We start from the raw sequence: 20792 nt of genomic DNA on the forward strand, positions 1-20792 counted from the left end.
AAAAAAAAAAAAAAAAAAAAAGCAGCCACAAGCCAAATATTCAAAGTTCAATATTTTATGTCATACTATATACTTGATAAAGTATTAGATTAGCCTTTAACATAACAATAGCTTATCACTAAAATAATACATCATCTACAGAGTTAAAATTAGCAGGAAAAATATTACCTGGGACTTTTTAACCCAAAGCTATCCTAACCCGCCCCCCGCCAAAAAAAGGCCATTAATGAGATGAAATGTATTAAGTAGGAATCATCCATTAAAACTTGATTGTCTCTCTAAATGACGTAATGAGCACAAAAGCCCCTCATTAACCAGGGCTAAAGACATCGCTGTGCCACGTTTGAGAGAAGCCCTGTTTGCCACTGGCCAGAGCAGGAAGGGGGACGAAGGGACGAGTACCCCTATCTGCAACACACTGAGCCCCGAATTTTAGCCCTGGGGCTCCTGCCCTCCTCTTGAGGACCAGAACTGCCTGATGGCAGAGTCCCTGCTGAATGCTCAGGTGTACGTCGCCCTGTCCTGGAGGACGAGGAGGGCTCATGGTTGGGGGGCAAGGGAAGGCAGCCCCCCATTTAAGGGTCTGTGCTCCAATTACCTCCTTTCCTTTGTGCAAGGAGGCGGGGGTGGGGCACAGGGTGGGTACAAGGCTGTCCCCAGTTCAAAAGGCCTCTCCACTGGCTCATCCCAGGGTCCTCGCAGGGAGCCCACGGGTCCCCACACAGCACTCAGGCGGCTCCACCATCACTGGACGTGGCAATAGAATGTCCAGCAGGTAGGATGCATGAACAACGGGGACCTACTGTGTAGCACAGGAAACTATGTTCAGTGTCCTGGGATGGACCACAGTGGAAAGGAATGTTAAAAAAGGAGTGTCTGTATGTGTACGGCTGAGTCACTTTGCTGTGCAGTGGAGATTGGCACACCGTTGTGAATCAACTATACTTCAATTAAAAAATTAAAATTAAAAAATTAAATTAAATTTTAAAAAAACTTGATTGTCTCAAAACAAAACAAAACAAAACAAAAAATAAACTCAAAATGGGTTAAAGACCTAAATGTAAGGCCAGACACTATCAAACTCTTAGAGGAAAACATAGGCAGAACACTCTATGACATAAATCACAGCAAGATCCTTTTTGACCCATCTCCTAGAGAAATGGAAATAAAAACAAAAATAAACAAATGGGACCTAATGAAACTTAAAAGCTTTTGCACAGCAAAGGATACCATAAACAAGACCAAAAGACAACCCTCAGAATGGGAGAAAATATTTGCAAACGAAGCAACTGACAAAGGACTAATATCCAAAATTTATAAGCAACTCTTGCAGCTCAATAACAAAAAAACAAACAACCCAATCCAAAAATGGGCAGAAGAACTAAATAGACATTTCTCCAAAGAAGATATACAGATCGCCAACAATAAATGCTGGGGAGGGTGTGGAGAAAAGGGGACCCTCTTGCACTGCTGGTGGGAATGTAAATTGATACAGCCACTATGGAGAACAGTATGGAGGTTCCTTAAAAAACTACAAATAGAACTACCATACGACCCTGTAATCCCACTACTGGGCATATACCCTGAGAAAACCATAATTCAAAAAGAGTCATGTACCAAAATGTTCATTGCAGCTCTATTTACAATAGCCAGGACATGGAAGCAACCTAAGTGTCCATCAACAGATGAATGGATAAAGAAGATGTGGCACATATATACAATGGAATATTACTCAGCCATAAAAGGAAACGAAATTGAGTTATTTGTAGTGAGGTGGATGGACCTGGAGTCTGTCATACAGAGTGAAGTAAGTCAGAAGGAGAAAAACAAATACCGTATGCTAACACATATATATGGAATCTAAGAAAAAAAAATGTCATGAAGAGATTAGTGGTAGGACGGGAATAAAACACAGACCTACTAGAGCATGGACTTGAGGACATGGGGAGGGGGAAGGGTAAGCTGTGACGAAGTGAGAGAGTGGCAGGGACATATATGCACTACCAAATGTAAATGAGATAGCTAGTGGGAAGCTGCCGCATAGCACAGGGAGATCACCTCTGTGCTTTGTGACCATGAGAGGGGTGGGATAGGGAGGGTGGGAGGGAGGGAGTCGCAAGAGGGAAGAGATATGGGAACATATGTATATGTATAACTGATTCACTTTGTTGTAAAGGAGAAACTAACACACTATTGTAAAACAGTTATACTCCAATAAAGATGTTAAAAAAAAAAATTAAATTAAATTTAAAAAAAACTTGATTGTCTCAAAACAAAACTTCAAATAACTGTACAGTAATATATAAAATAATATGTGTAATGTTGAGTATTATATTCACTGGTAATCAAACATGTTTGTGATCAGAAGACACCCTAATAAAATCTGGGGCATTGTAACATAATCTGACATAAAAACACACAATAATACATTATATTTATCATGTCACATAAATGAGGAACTATACTATGTACTCAGCACTGACATATAAGGATATAGGACACCCTGAGACACCAAGAACTACCGAGTGAAAGGGATTACTCATGAAGACCCTGAGGCCCAGTCAGGAAATGAGTGAGGGAGAGGCCTGACCCTGAATCCAGATCTTCAGACTGGGAGTCCAGCGTGTTCCTCCACCTTCTTCATTTCTGCCACATACTTGCCATATCATAATAAACAGGAAAAAGAGAAATAAAGGTTTTTTTGACATGTATGATATCTGAGTAGAAAAGTAAGACTACAGACAGCCTAAAGACACAGAAAGAGACAATGTCCTAAAAATACAGAACATGGACATTGGAGGTCTTACATGTCAATAAAACTCCTATTGTATTAACATCAGACAATAAAAGAACCAGGAACTCATTGGGTCGTATCTCAAAAGGCTCTGCCCAAATACCTTCACCCCATGCCCTCAAATTATCACAGCTAAATCACCTTGGCCGCCGATCCTTCACTTCTGCAGCGATCGCACCCCAGCGTTGGTTTAAACTTGCCAGCTTGTCCTTCAAGAAGCTTCCATCTGTCGGGGAGAGTTTCTGTACAATCCCATCCCCAGTTCTGTTTAGTGCTGCAAAACTGGGTTGGTGGCTGCCAATGCCCTCCTCGAGCTCCTGTGACAGAGAACAACTCAAGATTAACTCCACTTCTAAACTAAACTGTTCTGAAGTAATGAATCCACCGAGGTACCACTGGTGTGGTGTCAATTTAAGTGTTAGAGAAACAAAGCCCTGGAAGGATATTTTACGTATATGAAAAAGGCTTTTTTAACATTTCAATTACATTTCATTGAACACATTAAATGAAATCTATTTTGAAATCTAACCCACTCTCATGAATGTCATCAGGCAAAATAGAGTGGAAGAGGGCAGCCTAATAACATAAAATAAATCACTGCTGTTTACATTGACGCATAAGCATCAATCATGTTTGATTGAAGTGAATTGCCTATCTTCTATACACGTGCTTGAAAGTGTCTCTTAAAAAAATTTTAAACCCTCTACCCCTATATACCATTACGTCCTACCATATATAAGTAACCCTCAATGTGCATCTTACTGAGACATTGCTTCACTGGTCTGTAAATTTTTAAGCAACGGATTAAGAAAGGATATTTTAAAGTCAAATTTAAGCACTTCTCTATAACCCTAAAAATAAGAAAAAATGCATTAACATATTTATGAGAAAAATAAAAGCATTTTATAACTCCTCAGAAGCCTTCTACATAAAATATATTTTAAAAATTTAATAAAAGAAAATATTTTCAACAATGGTAAACTGAAATTTTGCTTGCTTTCAACCATTATTTTTAACGATCCATTATTATCAGCAGAACTGATTTAGCTATTGTGTTATATTTTCCCAAGACTGAATTAGACTTACATGAGCAGCTGTCCTGATATAGCTCAAGAATAATTTACTTTTATGATAATGATCAATGATACAAAGAAAAATAAGATGTCTAAGTGTTTAAGTATAGAAAATAGAGCTGAGGTATGCAGATATCGTTCTGGCCTTGATGCAGTCTTGAGTACAAAATTTTACAAGTGTTATTCTAAACATAAAATTTTAAAAATAGTTTTTCACAAATTCCACTAAAGAGTATTTTTTAATTTAAATTTCTTTAAAATCCAAATTAAAAATTGAAATAACCATTTTCTCTTAAACCTTTAAAACTGGGAACTAGAACTGGAACAAAAATTACAGATTGTCTATATACTCCTGAAAAATTAATATAGTGAGCCCCTACTTTCGAAATCTGTCTTAAATGGCGCATACTAAATAAATATGCCACCTTTTTTAGCAGATCCTCATCCTCTGACAGAAAACACTCACCTGCTGATGTATCCTGGCTTTCTCTAAGTCCAGGCCACCATCTGGAGCAAAAGTATCAGCCAGCAACTCTTCAGCTTCCGTTATCCACTGTGTGAGGTCATTAAGGTCACAATGGAACTGTCTCCATTCTTCCACAGCCCTATCGAAATAACTAGAGGACAACAAACAAAATAAAATAGGTTTCCAAACTTTCCAGGACCGTCTAGAAGCAATTTTCTAAAATGAAAATTCAAACCTCATTTAAACTGAAAGCCTCAAAATGAGTGAATTCACAGCTCACTGCTCTGTAAGACCAGTTTCCGTAGTGGATTACAGCTAATGATTCCTCTTAGAGAAACATGCATCATACCAAGAGCAAAGCAATCTGCATACACCACCCCGCCCCCCATATTCATGCACACATACACACACACTAGGCAGCGTTTTAACTGAAAAGACAGCCTTCTCTGGCTTGGAAAATCAAGAAAGATTAGCTGCAGGCATGTTAACCCACCCAACTTTAAACACTTAACATTTCAAACACCATGAAGTGTAAAATATGATTAATTACTCTATTCCTTTAGGAAAAAAATAGCGTGTTTTACTTCCAGAACACTTAGTTCCCAGCTAGAACAAAACCCAAAAGGCCAAAACACTTCAAAATTTCCTTGCAGTATACTGTTGGTGGGAATGTAAATCGATACAGCCACTATGGAGAACAGTATGGAGGGTCCTTAAAAAACTAAAAATAGAACTACCCTACAACCCAGCAATCCCACTAGTGAGGATATATCTGGAGAAAACCATAATTCAAGAAGAGTCATGTACCACCATGTTCATTGCAGCTCTATTTACAATAGCCAGGACATGGAAGCAACCTAAGTGTCCATCAACAGATGAATGGATAAAGAAGATGTGGCACATATATACAATGGAATATTACTCAGCCATAAAAAGAGACGTAGAGAATGGACTTGAGGACACAGGGAGGGGGAAGAGTAAGCTGGGACGAAGTGAGAGAGTGGCATGGACATGTATACACTACCAAATGTACAATAGATAGCTAGTGGGAAGCAGCTGCATAGCACAGGGAGATCAGCTCGGTGGTTTGTGACCACCTAGAGGGGTGGGAAAGGGAGGGTGGGAGGGAGACGCAAGAGGGAGGAGATATGGGGATATATGTACATGTATAGCTGATTCACTTTGTTATAAAGCATAAACTAACACACTATTGTAAAGCAATTATACTCTAATAAAGATGTTAAAAAAAATTTCCTTGCAGTCTATTATCTCTGTGTTATGGACTGAATTGCATCCCCCAAAATTCTTATGTTGAAGCCCTAATGCCCAACATGACTATATTGGAGACAGGGTGTTTAGGGAGGTAATTAAGGTTAAATGAGGTCATGTGGGTCATGAATCCCATAGGACTGCTGTCCTAATAAGAGGGAGAGACACCAGAGATATCTCTCTCTCTGTCTGCCTCTTTCTGCCTCTCTGTCTCTCTCTGTCTCTCTCTCTCTTTGCAAGAGCACAGAGGAAAGGCCATGTAAGGTAAGGATACAGTGAGAAGGTGGCCATCTGCAAGCCAGTAAGAGAAGCCTCACCGGAAACTAACTCTTCTGGTACCAGCCTCCAGAACTGACAGAAAATAAATGTCTGTTGTTTAAGCCATCTTGTCTGTGGTATCTTATTATGGCTGCCCTAGCAGACTAACATACTCTGTGCAGGGACTAATCCAGTGTGTCCCATTGACCTGAACACAGCACAGGATGGGAGTGCCTGCAAAGCTCAGGTTAGGCAATGAAACAAAGACTATCAAGACTTCTATTCAAACATAACTCCTTTAGAAATGAGATAAAGTCAAACTCCAGTGCTTGTCATATTTGGAACACATAAGTGTAAAAAAGAAAAGCTCTGTTGAATTGGGATCCTAAAGAATTTCCCTCTGCCTCTTTGTTTAGAGTAGTGGTACCAGGAGAAGTTTAGAAGAGGTCTCTGAAATTTTAATGATTCTACTAAACTGTTTATATAATAAAAAGGTAATTTTTTAAAAAATAATAAAATGGTCCCTGACATCATTAACTCCTAAATAATCTTTATGTTTCCTTCTTCCATGAAAATCACTGAATAAAAATTCCATTAATATTTGTTGAGGGCCCACAGGGAAGCAATGTTCTACTGGGCATAATGAAGATAAGAGCACTTCAAACAAAACACTAAGAGAATATATTAAGACAATCTTCATTAGTCGGCACTCAATAAATATTCATTAAATGAATGGTGCATGGATAGATAGGTATAGGTATACATAGGTAGGTGGATGGGTGAAGTCTTCTATGATGAAACTGAGTTTTAAACACTTTTTAAATGATGGAAAAAGAATGACTGATTAAATTTAAAAGGAAAACTATTCCTGGTAAAAGATGGAATTCTGAGTAAGAATCAGAAAGCTGGGAAGGTAAAGAAGGTAAAGGAAATTTTAATCAAGTTTATGTGAAATGAGTGAAGAAAACTTGTTTTTGAGCAGTACGTATAAGGTATTAGAAATTAGGCCAACCGGAGAACACTGTTACAAAGCTTCTAAGGTCAACATAAGAAGTCTGAACTTTGTCCACACAGCAGTGAGAGGCGCAAAGAAGATACAGAGGATAAATATCTGGGAAGACAGTCTTAGGAGAGAAGATACACAAAGATCCAAGGATCTAAGATGAGAAGGAAGAAATAACTGGCTTATTTCTCCACTGTTCACTGTTTGTCTAAGATGGTTCTAAAATTACTTATTAAGGAAAAATATGAAAGCTAATGCCATGAACCATTACAAAGGAGGCATAAGGGACTTCTCAAAGAAAGATAATTGTTTATTTTCATGGTATTTATCTTTTACCACAGGCCAACAATACTTAAAAAATTTTATAAGTAAAACAGCACAGGGGCTTCCCTGGTGGCACAGTGGTTGCGCGTCCGCCTGTCGATGCAGGGGAACCGGGTTTGCGCCCCGGTCTTGGAGGATCCCGCATGCCGTGGAGCGGCTGGGCCCGTGGGCCATGGCCGCTGGGCCTGCGCGTCTGGAGCCTGTGCTCTGCAACGGGAGAGGCCACAACAGAGGGAGGCCCGCATACCACCAAAACAAAACAAAACAAAACAAAAAAAAACAGCACAGAGACCTGGCATAGACCAAATGACTTGGTGGTCACCCAGGTGTCATTATGACTGATAACGGTTATGAAACCATGAAAGCACAGGATATTTGCCATTGCCTCGATGTTATATGAAAAGAAAAGAATAGAAGGAGTGCTCACTTATTGCTTGTAAAAGTGGGCACATAGGAATGGGGAAAAATAAACATTTTAGGATACGTTACCAAGGTTGGAAGAGAAAAACTAAATAAAAATTAGGAATAAGAATAAGAACATAATCAACTAATGCATCCAAGTGCTGGGCTAAAGAAAATAAGAGAGACAACCTAGCAAATGAAATCTAGTAAACACAGAAAACAAAATAATAAAATAAAAATGTGATAGAGAAGACTTCTCTAACATAAGAGAATACTGTTCTGTGCTCAATTAAAAAAAAAACTATGGAATAAAGTATTTTCTAAAAAGTTACAATTTTTATAATCAAGTAAATGGCATGAATATCTGCAATCAATGTTACTAATCATAACGTTCTTGAAATTCTGCCACATTAGCCAGATGCATATATGCAAATAGGATAATTGAAAAAAAGAAGAAAAGTTATCATTATATACAAATGATGTGTCAGTACACTAAGAAAGGCCAAGAAAATCAAATTTATACCCATACTCACAGGCATACGCTCACACGCGCACTCACACACATACACATGCGCAAACACACACAGTGCAGAAAATGCAGAAATAAGCTACCATACATCAACTCTACACTAACCAACAATAAGAAAAGCACAAAACTACCAAGTAATAGTCCTGGGGAGAAAGATGCAGACAAATCTTCAAAACCTTACTGAGGACACAAAAAAGGACCCAAATGAGTGAAAGACTACATTTCAAATTCATCATTTTTTCAAAAATTGATTGAGATGACTAAAATTTTACTGGAAGAATAAATATAGAAAAAGAATATGAATTTTAATGCTAGAATAATTTGAGAAAATTTACTGTGCTGGATGAAAAAATAATAATGCTTTAAAAATGAAAATGTGGGCTTCCCTGGTGGCGCAGTGGTTGAGAGTCTGCCTGCCAATGCAGGGGACACGGGTTTGTGCCCTGGTCCTGGTAGATCCCACGTGCCGCGGAGCGGCTGGGCCCGTGAGCCATGGCCGCTGAGCCTGTGCGTCCGGAGCCTGTGCTCCACAGCGGGAGAGGCCACAACAGTGAGAGGCCCATGTACCGCAAAAAAAAAAAAAAAGAAAAAGGAAAATGTTATGGTATTAGACTAAAACTAATGGTGTGAGAAGGCAGAATTAGCAAAATTAAATAAATATGAAGTTGAAATGCCTTTAAGTTTATGGTAAAGGAAGTATCACCAACAATAATGGAGAGTTAAATTATTCAGCAGGGCTTCTCTGGTGGCGCAATGGTTGAAAATCTGCCTGCTAATGCAGGGGACACGGGTTTGAGCCCTGGTCTGGGAGCATCCCACATGCCGCAGAGCAACTAGGCCCGTGAGCCACAACTACTGAGCCTGCGTGTCTGGAGCCTGTGCTCCACAACAAGAGAGGCTGCGATAGTGAGAGGCCCGCACACCGCGATTAAGAGTGGCCCCCGCTTGCCACAGCTAGAGAAAGCCCTTGCACAGAAATGATGACCCAACACAGCAAAAAATAAATTAATTAATTAATAAAATCTTACCCCAACATCTAAAAAAAAAAATTATTCAGCAAAAAATATAGAGAAAATTGGTTGTTTATTTAAGAAAAACACAGCAAAATAGAACAGATTAGTGTTTCTTAACTCAGGCTGCATAAAAAAGTGAGCTGGGGAGTGTTGAAAAAGTAGGGATGCATGGCCCCTACTCTTGCTACTAAAGAGTTGCTATTTACAGACATAGAGAACAGACTTGTGCTTGTCAAGGGGGAAGCGGGGGAGGGACGGACTGAGAGTTTGGGATTAGCAGATGCAAACAATTATACATAGAATGGATAAACAACAAGGTACTACTTTATAGCACAGGGAACTATACTGCTAATGGAAAAGAATTTTAAAAAAAGAGTTGGTGTATAGAACCACCAAACTGGAGCCTTAAAACAAAATACATATCAAAATAAAATTCAGACGGTTTAGTTTTTACATGGAAATTTTAAATCAAGCAAAATTGTTTTAAATATATATAAATATTTAATTATTCTCACAATGAAAAGGTAATTTATATGCATATAAACAAAAAGACATAAGATATAATTATAGAAAATTAAAATTTCTATATGTCAAAAAACACCATTAACAAAGATAAAGGGTACATGGAAAGCTGTGAATAATTAAGCAATGAACAAAAAATAAGAATGGTTAATATTCTTAATATAGAAAAAAGCTTTTGCAAATTAAGAAGTAAATAATAATACTATGATAGAAAAATAAGCACAGAACATGACCTACCCATTAACAGAAGAAATAACACTGGTGCCAATAAACATATGTAAAAATATTGAAATTTTGCTGATAATCAAAGAAATGAAAATCATATTGAGATGCAATCCATCATTATACAATTGGCAAAGGTCTAAAAAAAAATCTGTCAGTGTTAACAACGGTTCAGTAAGAAGGACACTTTCACATATGCTGTTGGCAGAGTTATAACGACCAATACTGTGATGCAATCTAGAGCCTTAAAATGTTATCATTTTTTAACAAATTAGTCTTCATCTAATAATCAAGTCTAATTAAAGTCAGAGGTATGCATAAAGCTGTATGTAAGAGGATATTCTCTAAATGTACAGAGAAGCTTTTAAAAATCCATACAAAGAAATACACCAAAAGATTATTAAACATTACCTTTCCAAGGACTGTATAATCACGTGAAATATGTAAGCTAAAACAAAAAAAAGAAGATGAAGAGCACCATGCCTATTTTTGTGTGTATGTCTCTAAGGTTTTCCGGTATATTTTTCTGTCTTACACTGTAATTTATATTGAGCTATTTCACACCATACTTGACTTTCCTTACATACACAGCTACCATCAAAAGTCTTACCAATTTTTGCTTCTACCTGTTAATAGGCCTGGTCAAAAACTAGAAAGAAGGAGGCTCAAAAACATTCTACTAAACAGAAGGTTATTGTTTTAAAAAAGGCTTTGAGGTTATATATGGATTCCAATTATCTGTAGCTGTCTCTGCTCTTCACTCACATTAATCATCAAGTGTGTGAAGAAATTGAACATTACTGAAAATCCTTTTCAAGATTTTTAAAGAAAATGGACACTATTCGGATACTAAAAATTAAAGGTGCTTCCTTTTCTCCATTGTATATGTTTGCTTTCTTTGTCGTAGATTAATTGTACGTGCATGGGCTTATTTCTGGGCTCTCTATTCCATACCATTGATCTAAATGTCTTTTTCTGCCAGTACCATACTGTAATGATTACTATAGCTTTGTAATATAGTTTGAAGTCAGAGACCATGATACCTCCAGCTTTGTTCTTCTTTCACAAGACTGCTTTGGCTATTTGGGGTCTTTTGTGGTTCCATACAAATATTAGCATTATGTGTTCTAGTTCTGTGAAAAATAACATGGGTGTTTTGACAGGGATTGCACCGAATCTATAGATTGCTATGGGTAGTATGGACATTTAACAATATTAATTCTTCCAATCCATGAACACGTATACCTTTCCATTTATTTGTGTTGTCTTCACTTTCTTTTATCAATGTCATATAGTTTCCAGAGTACAGGTCTTTCACCTCCTTGGTTAAATTTATTCTTAGGTATTTCATTCTTTTAGATGCAAAAGGATTGCAAATGGGATTGTTTGTTATTAGGGTATAGAAATGCAACCGATTACATTAATTACATTAATTTTGTATACTGCAACTTTATTAAATTCATTTATTAGTTCTAGTAGTTTTTGGTGGAGTCTTTAGAATTTTCTATATATACTGTCAATCTCTTCAATAAGCACTGTTGTGGAAACTGGACAGGTACATGTAAAAAAATGAAGCTAGACCATTTTCTCACACCATATATGAAAGTAAACTCAAAATGGATTAAAGACTTAAGTGTAAGACCTGAAGCCATAAAACTCCTAGAAGAAAATACAAGCAGTATGCTTTTTGACATAGGTCTTAGCAATATTTGGGGGGATATATCTCCTCAGGCAAGGGCAACAAAAGCAAAAATATACAAATGGGACTACATCAAACTAAAAAGCTTTTGCACAGCAAAGGAAACCATCAATAAAATAAAAAGGCAACCTACCAAATGGGAGGAGATACTTGCAAACAATATGTCTGACAAGGGGTTAATATCAAAAATATATAAAGAACTCACACAACTCAATATCAAAAAATCAAATAAGTCAATTTAAAAATGGGCAGAGGACCTGAAAAGACATTTCTCCAAACAACATATACGAAGGGGCAATGGGTACATGAAAAGATGCTCAACATCACTAGTCATTAGGGAAATGCAAATTAAAACCACAATGAAACATTACCTCGTACCTGTTACAATGACCATCATCAAAAAGACAAGAGATAACAAGTGCTGGTGTGGATGTGGAGAAAAGGGAACCCTTGTACACTGTTGGGGGGAATGTAAATTGTTATTACCACTATGGAAAACAGTATAAAAGATCCTCAAAAAATTAAAAATATAACTACCCTCTGATCCAGCAATTCCACCTCTGGGAATAGATCCAAAGGAAACAAAAACACTAACTTGAAAAGATATCTGCACCCTTATTTTCATAGCAGCTTTATTTACAACAGCCAAGATATGGAAGCAACTTAAATGTCCATCGACACATGAATGGATAAAGAAGATATATATAAGAATATTACTCAGGCATAAGAAGAATGAAACCTTGCCATTTGCAACAGCATGGATAGACCAAGAAGGTATATGCTAAGTGAAATAGGTCAGACAGAGAAAGACAAATACTGTATATTTTCACTTATATGCAGAGCCTAAAAAACAAAAGAAACAAATATAACAAAACAGAAAAATACTCACAGATACAGAGAACAAACTAGTGATTGCCAGAGGGGAGGCGGTAGGGGGAATGGGCGACATGAAGAAGGATTAAGGGGTACAAACTACAAGTATAAAATAAATATGTCACAGGGTTGTAATGTACAGCACAGGGAATATAGTCAATAATATTGTAATAACTTCGTATGGTGCATAAAATGTAAAAATATTGAATCACTACGCTGTTCACCTGAAACTAATATCGTAAGTCAACTATACTTCGATAAAAACAAATAAATAAAAGTGCTTCCTTAATTGTTAAAATATTATATATTACATTGCAAATGATCAGGTATATGTGAGCTGATTCTTTTTTAAGGAACTACATCACAGTTTATTAAACAGGGCCTATTACAAGGATTTGAAACGTATCCTCACTAATCTTAATGTACATATGAACTTACAGACCTTTTTAAAAAATTAAATATTCATTTAAACATACCCTTTATGATCATTGTACATTCTATTAATTCTGTCCCATTTTGCATTCAACTGAGTAAGTGTATCTCGGATCTGAATGGCTTCAGGTCCAGAAGCTTCAAGGATAACATCTGGCTGTTTTTCATGAATGATTGCAATCTGCTCTCCGAGCTTGTCCAGTTGGTCTTTGATAGTCTATGAATATATTGTCATACATTAACAAAATCCAGCAAAGAGATAAAAGAATGGAATCACAGGAGGTCAAAAATTTATATTGAATAAGTTACTTAAAAATAATGAGACATCATAATTGCTACTTATCAAAACTGGAAACTTTAAAAAAAAATAATACCCTGTATTGGCCAAAGCATGAGGAATGTTACATAATATCCTAATGGTGGGAAAAAAATCCTCACGGATGTTCAAAGTGCCATTTGTACAGGACATATAAAAAGCTTCAATAACATTCTGTAAAGGTAATGAAGTGTTTGAAGCTAGAAATTATTTAAATTTTCAAATACCTAATAATACTAATTTAAATGACAGAAATGAGCTATCAAACCTATCAACTCTATCAGCAATTTTATTGTGACTTGATACATAAATGCAATCAAATTATATGAAAGTCTTGATATTAGTTTTGTGAATTAACTGAAAACTTTCAGATCCCTAGTTAACTTAAAATCAACATGTCATTCCATACCCAACCACTAGCCAATCTTAAATCGTTATAGGTGGTAAGATAAATGTCAACATTTTACATCAAATGACGATCAGGTTTACGAGAAAGGAATATGGTTTGTGCACGTGTTTGATTTTAAAAAGTCTCTGATGTTGCAAAGCATTAATAACTGTGCACACTTAAAAATCCATATCTACTTTTAATAAATTAAAATTTTTGATAGTATTTCATTGGTGGATATAGGAAAAGTTTATTTTTCATACATATTATTAATTCCTTGGCACAAATGTAAAAGGTTATGGATAATCTAAGTAGGCACAATGACAAATTCCTTGCTTTATTTCTACATCAACTGCAGCTATTCAAATGCAGTGTCTGGATATTTACCTTCAGAGAATCTTCCTGAAAAGAGAAGTCTTCATAGACAACAGAGCTCAGTTCTGGAGTATTAAGTGACAATTCAACATCATCCATGGAAAGTAAAACTTTGTTAATTTCAACCAGATAATCTGTGGGGAGAGGTGGTGAGCTAATTCCAGAAGGGAGATGACCTGTTCTCTGTTGAATAGGGATTGCCTATAAAGACATGAATAATAATAACACACATCTTTTAAATTATTCCCACAATGAATAGTAGCAAATTGAAAACACAAAAAACAAACAAAGAAAAAAACACTACTTTGTGGAGAAATTCAATACCATGAGCAAAAATTTAAAAACTTGTTTTAATTTTTTAAAATTTGCCCTGCTGCACTGCTATAGAAACCATTAACAATCTCTATTTTAATTTTCATCTGTAGCCTGTTGTTAAAAGGCTTAAATAAGCTGTTAATGCTTGAAAGGTTTTTTTTAAGACTTAAGCCACCTAAACTCATTTAGCAAACAGGAAAACATAACGACTCCTTTCCTAAGTTACTGAAGCAATGAGAATATGCTGCAAATCATAAAATTCTGTATGAAGTAAAAATTTTAATACATTATTTCACCTTTAAAAAAAATCTCACAATTAGATTAAACACTTCTGGGCCTCACTGGTGACAAAGTAAATAAGTGAAACATGTATTTGTAACGTAACATAACAAATGCAGTAGGGGGTTTAATTAAAATAATATCCAGGCAATTCAGTATATAATCTTAACCTTTGAGAACAATATTACAAAACATGAATATTATACATAAGATGATAGATTCTACCATGCTAAATTCAGGCAGATTCTAAACTGAGTGGATAACTTATTTACCCTAGCATAGTATCTCCTGTATCCTCTAATCAGAGCTTTGTAAACAATAAAGTACTCTCTGGGATGGGCCACTCGTCCCTGGGTTCATGTCCTTTACACCTTGATGGCTACCATTTAATAACTGCTGCCTACTGCTTGTAAATGGCCAAAGTATATCCAATCATGAATTAAGTGGATTTCCTTGACACTTTCACCATATTCCTATACTGAACTTTTGAAAAATGATATTCCTCTGTAAACTCAAGATGACAGTGAAAACGATCATAAGTACATGTTCACTGAGTTAGTGATCCTGAAAATGGTTATAATTCCTAAATGAGACCAATACCCAAGATTAACAACACTGAGTGAATAATATGTTGTTGAATCTCGAGGTCTGCATTTCTTTGTCTCCTAGAATTTGATAAACTATGACTTTCACCAAATGATGGACAGTCCTGGATAGCCAGGTGAGAAGCAAGCCTATTGATTTCCTGACTTTATCCACAGGCTTGTTTATACTTGACACTAATAAGAATTTTATTATCCTAATGCCACACATTCAAATTTTAGTCAGAAAACATTTCTAGGTATTTAACTATACATCTAAGAAGGCAAACTATATGCTATATTTTAAGCAAATATAAAAGAATGCTGAAATAATGTGTTCACCCAGGAACCAGTTTTAATAAAAAGATATGAAGTATTTCTTAATAAAAATTTTTTTTTAATTTTTTCAGATTTTAATTTTAAATAGCCCAATTTTTTGGCAGATCACAAAGGGGAGCTCAATTGTTCCTCTTCTTAACTTTAAGGAAAAAGAAAAAGACACAAAGAAAGTATTTACAGGTTGAGAATTCATGTCAAAGGAGTAAAAAAACTGGGACCTGTTCTCCTACTTGGCTTTCTCATCTATCAACCAGGGTCTTGCTCAGACAGCCTCTGTTTTCCCAAGACCAAAAAGGACTCTAGGCCTCCAGCTATTTGATATGTGCTTGTAGGACATTCAACTTTATAGTACTTTCCTCATTAGCATCACTAAACATCATACACCAGGTTGTTGTTTTTTTTTAATTTGCTCTGCCTGCTTACAGGTGAGAGCCACTTCTATACCATAACAACCACTACAAGGCCAGGAATTTTGTGCTGCTTCTTCAGTTACACAACAGAGTGTCATTCTGCAAGGTCACATGTATCTGAGTCTTTAGGGTGAACTGGGGAGGTCAGTAGGTATTGTAAATAGAAAGTCCCAATGGTTTTTTCTAAAAATCACGTTCATTAATACTGTATTTTTCTATTAATACTATATACATAATCTAGGCTTCCTGAGCCTCCATACTCTTGCTGAAGCAGCAAGTCCATTCAAGATTCAAATATGTGCTTTCTATAGTCCCAAAACAGATTCTATCCCAAGACAGTGATCAATCAAAATGCCCTAGGAGAAAAAAAAAAAAAAAATGTCCTCAAGATCTGACCCAGACTTTACTTCTGGATAATTTTATTTTTAAAGAATTCAGCTAGGACACAAAGATACAGATATACTACAAGGTAGCATTAAATGTTACATGATGCACCTCATGTCATACACAACCTAAATTCCAGATAGATTAAAAAAATGATTTTAAATGACACTTTACAAAAATGTTCTAAGTTTTGTTTTTATCAAACCATAGGGAAAACTTGGAACAAAACTGAGTTGAACATCGCCAACTCTCTGGAGGATGAGGACTTCTTAAGAAAATCACAAAGGAAAAACCTAGCCATGTGTGGCTAAACAAAAATTTTAAATGGCTGTATATTAAAGGTAAAATAATTAGAAGTTAAAAATCAATAAGATGATACTTTTTAGAGCAAATATGACAAGAGGTTAATACCTTTATTTATGAAGAGCTTGCACATATTTTAAAAGAGTAATACCCTAGTAAACAAATGAGAAAGGGTCATTCAATATATATTTCAAATAAAAAAATGAGTCCTTTCTTTAGTTTAAATAAATTCATAATTTTTAAAAAGCCACCTATATCACTTTGTAGGAGAAACCATGTGAAAGGCAGTCAATGAAAAGGAAAATGATATGCATGAGCCCCTCTGTACCCTCAGGGGAGGCTCTGGAGGTACTTGACCTGAGGAACTATTTACATCAGCGGTCCACAACCTTTTTGGCACCAGGGACCAGTTTCGTGGAAGACAATTTTTCCACGGAATCGGGGGTGGAGGGGGGATGGCTCAGGCGGTAATGCGAGTGATGGGGATCGATGGGGAGCGGCAGATGAGGCTTCGCTCACTCGCCCGCCGCTCACCTCCTGCTGTGCAGCCCGGTTCCTCACAGGTCAAGGACCACTACAGGTCTGCAGCCTGGAGGTTGGGGATCCCTGATTTACATGATAAATATGGGACTGAAGAGAAGGAGGCACTGAGGATGGATGTGATTTTGACTGAAACAAATTTAACATCCCTGTCCTAACATAAACTAGGGACTTTGATTATGATGTGACAACGTAGGCTCATCAGTTGTAACAAATATATCTCTCTGGTGCAGGACATTGATATCATGGAGGAGGCTATGTGTGTATTGGGGGTGAGGGGACAAGGGGTGGGAACTCTTTGCTGTGAACCTAAAGCTGCTCTAAAAAATAAAGTCTGTTTTTAAAGAACAAAAACAAACAAGAAATTTCATGTCCCTTCTCAACAGTCTTTGGTTACCCACTGCCTGTCACCACCTTCCATTTTCTCTCTCTTCACCAATCTCCACCATTTCTCTTCTCTCACTCCTTTTCTCATTTCCAACCTGAATTCATAAGGAGGTTAATCCAAATGAAAACTGAGGGGCCTGTGAAAGAATTTTTTCAGCTAAAAACCTTCTCATGCTTTTTGTCAGTGCACACACCACCCAATCCTTCCTACGTCCTTCCCCATCTCCTCCCGTCCACATAAATTTTCTCAAATCATTCAACAGGGATAAAATATTGCTCACAGCATGCAGTAGCTCATTGCTCACCTAAAAGAGAAGAAAGGAAAGGAAAGGAAAGGGAAGGGAAGGGGAGGGAAGGGAAGGGAAGGGAAGGGGAGGGGAAGGGAAGGGAAGGGAAGGGAAGGGAGGGGAAGGGAGGGGAGGGGAGGGAAGGGAAGGGAAGGGAAGGGAAGGGAAGGGAAGGGAGGGGAAGGGACGGGAGGGAAGGAGTTCTGAAAACTGCTGATCCTCAATGCTGACTACACATTAGAATCTTCTACAAAGTTTTTTTTTCAAGCGCCCACACCTAGGCACAACCTGAGAGATTTTGATTTAACTGGTTTGAGGCTCGATTTCTTTTTAAGCTCTTCAAGGGATTCTAATGTTTACGGTTAAAAAACAGTTTTAAAAACTATAGACTTGAAGAAGTATATGTTAATGAAATAAGGACAAAAAAATTGTTAATGCTTTAAAATAATTTTAATTACAATAACTAATGCTAGTGAAACCCAAATGAAACAAACCTATAATAGTATATGTTAGTACTTTTGAAAAACAAATTTGTTTATCTATTAAAAGTCTAAAAATTATTTCTATTTTGGACCATTAATGATTTCTGATTTGGGACCCAAAGATGAAGAAGTTCCAGAGAAGAAAGATACTTTTAAAAGTAACAATTAAACAAAGAACTATAATATAATCTGAAAGATGTTAGAAATAAAAATGGAACCGAGTCTTAAAAGACAACACATTTTTCAGGTAAAATAAGAAGATAAAACCCACACCAGGGAATAACAATGAAATTAGCAAGATTCCAGAGGTGCTAAGGCACCAGTATGTTGGCATAAGGTAGAGAAAACCAGTATAGCTATACTGCATGGTGAATGACAGTGAATCAAAGAGGTAGCCAGAGGTCAAACCAAAGCCTCTATATACCATTATTGTGACAAACCTTGCACTTAAAGCTTTTCCTGCATTTTGCAATCTTTTCCTGAACAAGTTCTTAGGGAAAGGAATCATATGATCAGCCATGACTTTTGGGGGAATAATGCTGAGAAAAACACAGAAGATGGGCCGGAGTTAAGAAAAACTGGACTTAAAAACCAACTTGGGGAATAACTAATGGGTGAAAATCATAAGAGTCTGAATTATGGAAAGGTTAGTAGACTGAGGAAGTTAAGTCACTCTCCCAGGGTCATATACAAGTAACTGGTAGAGCCGTATCTAACTTCAGGTTCAGACCTGTATCTACTTCATTCGGACCTAATGGTTCTAATCCTTCCTCAATGTGGTGTGAGGAACAAGGTGTGAGGAACAGGAAATGACTGATAAGATTGTGAAGTTTCTACCTTGAGAATTGGGTAGTTTTATAAGTAATAACTAAGATAGGGAATAAAGCAGGAAACAGGTTGGAGGAGGGGAGAGAGGGCTAGTTCAGCTTGGGACCTGTTACAAGGCTGCAGTACAAACAGATAGAGAGAGCCAACAGGCACCAAGCCGAGAAACCTGAATCTTCTAGTAGATTCCAACATCATCAACTAAAACTGGTTCTAGAAGGATTACCTAAATACAGACCTCTGGGGAACACCAGCACATTTACAATGCAGCTGCAAAGATGGCTATTGAAAAGGGAGCTGGTGGTGAACCTTTTCCTAGAATATAAATCATATTTTATCAATTTCACAAATTTAGTTATTTGTAAACTAGAAATTTTTTTTAATGTGGTCAAGACTTCCACACATAAAATACAGAACTGAAGGAGAAAGTCACTCCCCAAAGGTTTAAAACATTATCAGAAATCCAAAAGAGACGTCCAATAACAAGGTTTTATGTTTCTATTTTCTGTGAGTCTCGCCTCATCCAAAAATATAAACATATCTAGCAATACACAAGAGAAAGAAGAAGGAGATACCATTGCAACTGGTTTGTTTTGAGATGTCATTGAATGCAACATCACATTTCTCAATGGCAAGAGCTGAAAAAGTTATTTAAGTGGAACAGAGACTCCCCCATGACAATACCTTAGTTTTGTTGTATCTTGTGTGCAAAAGTAGTAACTGCAAACGGATCTTTTCTTTTTTATTATCCTCCATAGGTTGATGTAACATTTGTTCTCCTCTTTGTAGAACTTCCTCAATCTGGGCTCTCTCCTCATCCATCTGAATGTTTAAAAGATAAAAATTACTCAAAAGAAAAATGCACAGGGTCACTTACTATCAGTTCCCAAGCTGGAGAACTAACCTACAAAGTATAGTATAAGTCAACATAAGTTTACCTGAATGACATACCACAAAAGTTTATGTTTTTCTTAAAATATTTCATATATGAAGTTAAAATAACTCATAAAGAATGCTAGTTTAGCAGAAGTTAAATAGCACTAAGATAACACTACCTTTATAGTCAGAAAGTATGTCTGTTTTTTAAGCATTATGTAAATCACGTGACAAACCTTACATTGACACTCACCAGAAAGTCACATTTAAATCTGTTCTATCATGTTTGGCAGATATTTGGGTAAACATCATTAATGTAAAAATATAATTAACAGAGGAGAAAAGTGAGAACACCACGGTTTTGAAAATCTGCTTGAGCCAACCTTTTCATCTTCATCACTGGATTCCAAGCGCTTTTCTGTAACTTTTAACATATTTTCTATATCATTTTCTAATTTTTCAAAGTCAGAGAAAGGCACACCAGCTTCAAATGCTTCAGTGGTGACCAGATATTGGTATGATAATGGTTCCTGGCCAATCAGCAACTGTAGAAGGAAAAATATTCTTTGAAAAGATATTCTTGTTTGTAGATTTTTGCTGGAGAGGGTGTGGAGAAAAGGGAACTCTCTTGCACTGTTGGTGGGAATGTAAATTGATACAGCCACTATGAAGAACAGCATGGAGGTTCCTTAAAAAACTAAAAATAGAACTGCCATATGACCCAACAATCCCACTACTGGGCATATACCTGGAGAAAACCATAATTCAAAAAGAGTCATGTACCACAATGTTCATTGCAGCACTATTTACAATAGCCAGGACATGG

General features: G+C 36.6%; 1 protein-coding gene across 10 annotated transcripts in view; it reads right to left on the reverse strand.

The window, feature by feature from the left end:
• The window catches only part of UTRN (utrophin), a 517905-nt gene that overhangs the window by 285237 nt on the left and 211876 nt on the right, over positions 1 to 20792 (reverse strand). For all 10 annotated transcript variants that reach the window (XM_055087454.1, XM_024122697.3, XM_024122701.3 and 7 more), the window contains 6 exons: positions 20350 to 20511; positions 19775 to 19912; positions 13971 to 14159; positions 12924 to 13096; positions 4334 to 4484; positions 2936 to 3111 (listed from right to left, as the gene is read on the reverse strand). In XM_055087454.1, the coding sequence (XP_054943429.1) occupies positions 2936 to 3111; positions 4334 to 4484; positions 12924 to 13096; positions 13971 to 14159; positions 19775 to 19912; positions 20350 to 20511 (989 nt within the window). The remainder of the gene's footprint in view (positions 1 to 2935; positions 3112 to 4333; positions 4485 to 12923; positions 13097 to 13970; positions 14160 to 19774; positions 19913 to 20349; positions 20512 to 20792) is intronic.

Source organism: Physeter macrocephalus, chromosome 10 (assembly GCF_002837175.3).
Source record: "Physeter macrocephalus isolate SW-GA chromosome 10, ASM283717v5, whole genome shotgun sequence".
Classification (NCBI taxonomy): Eukaryota; Metazoa; Chordata; class Mammalia; order Artiodactyla; family Physeteridae; genus Physeter; species Physeter macrocephalus.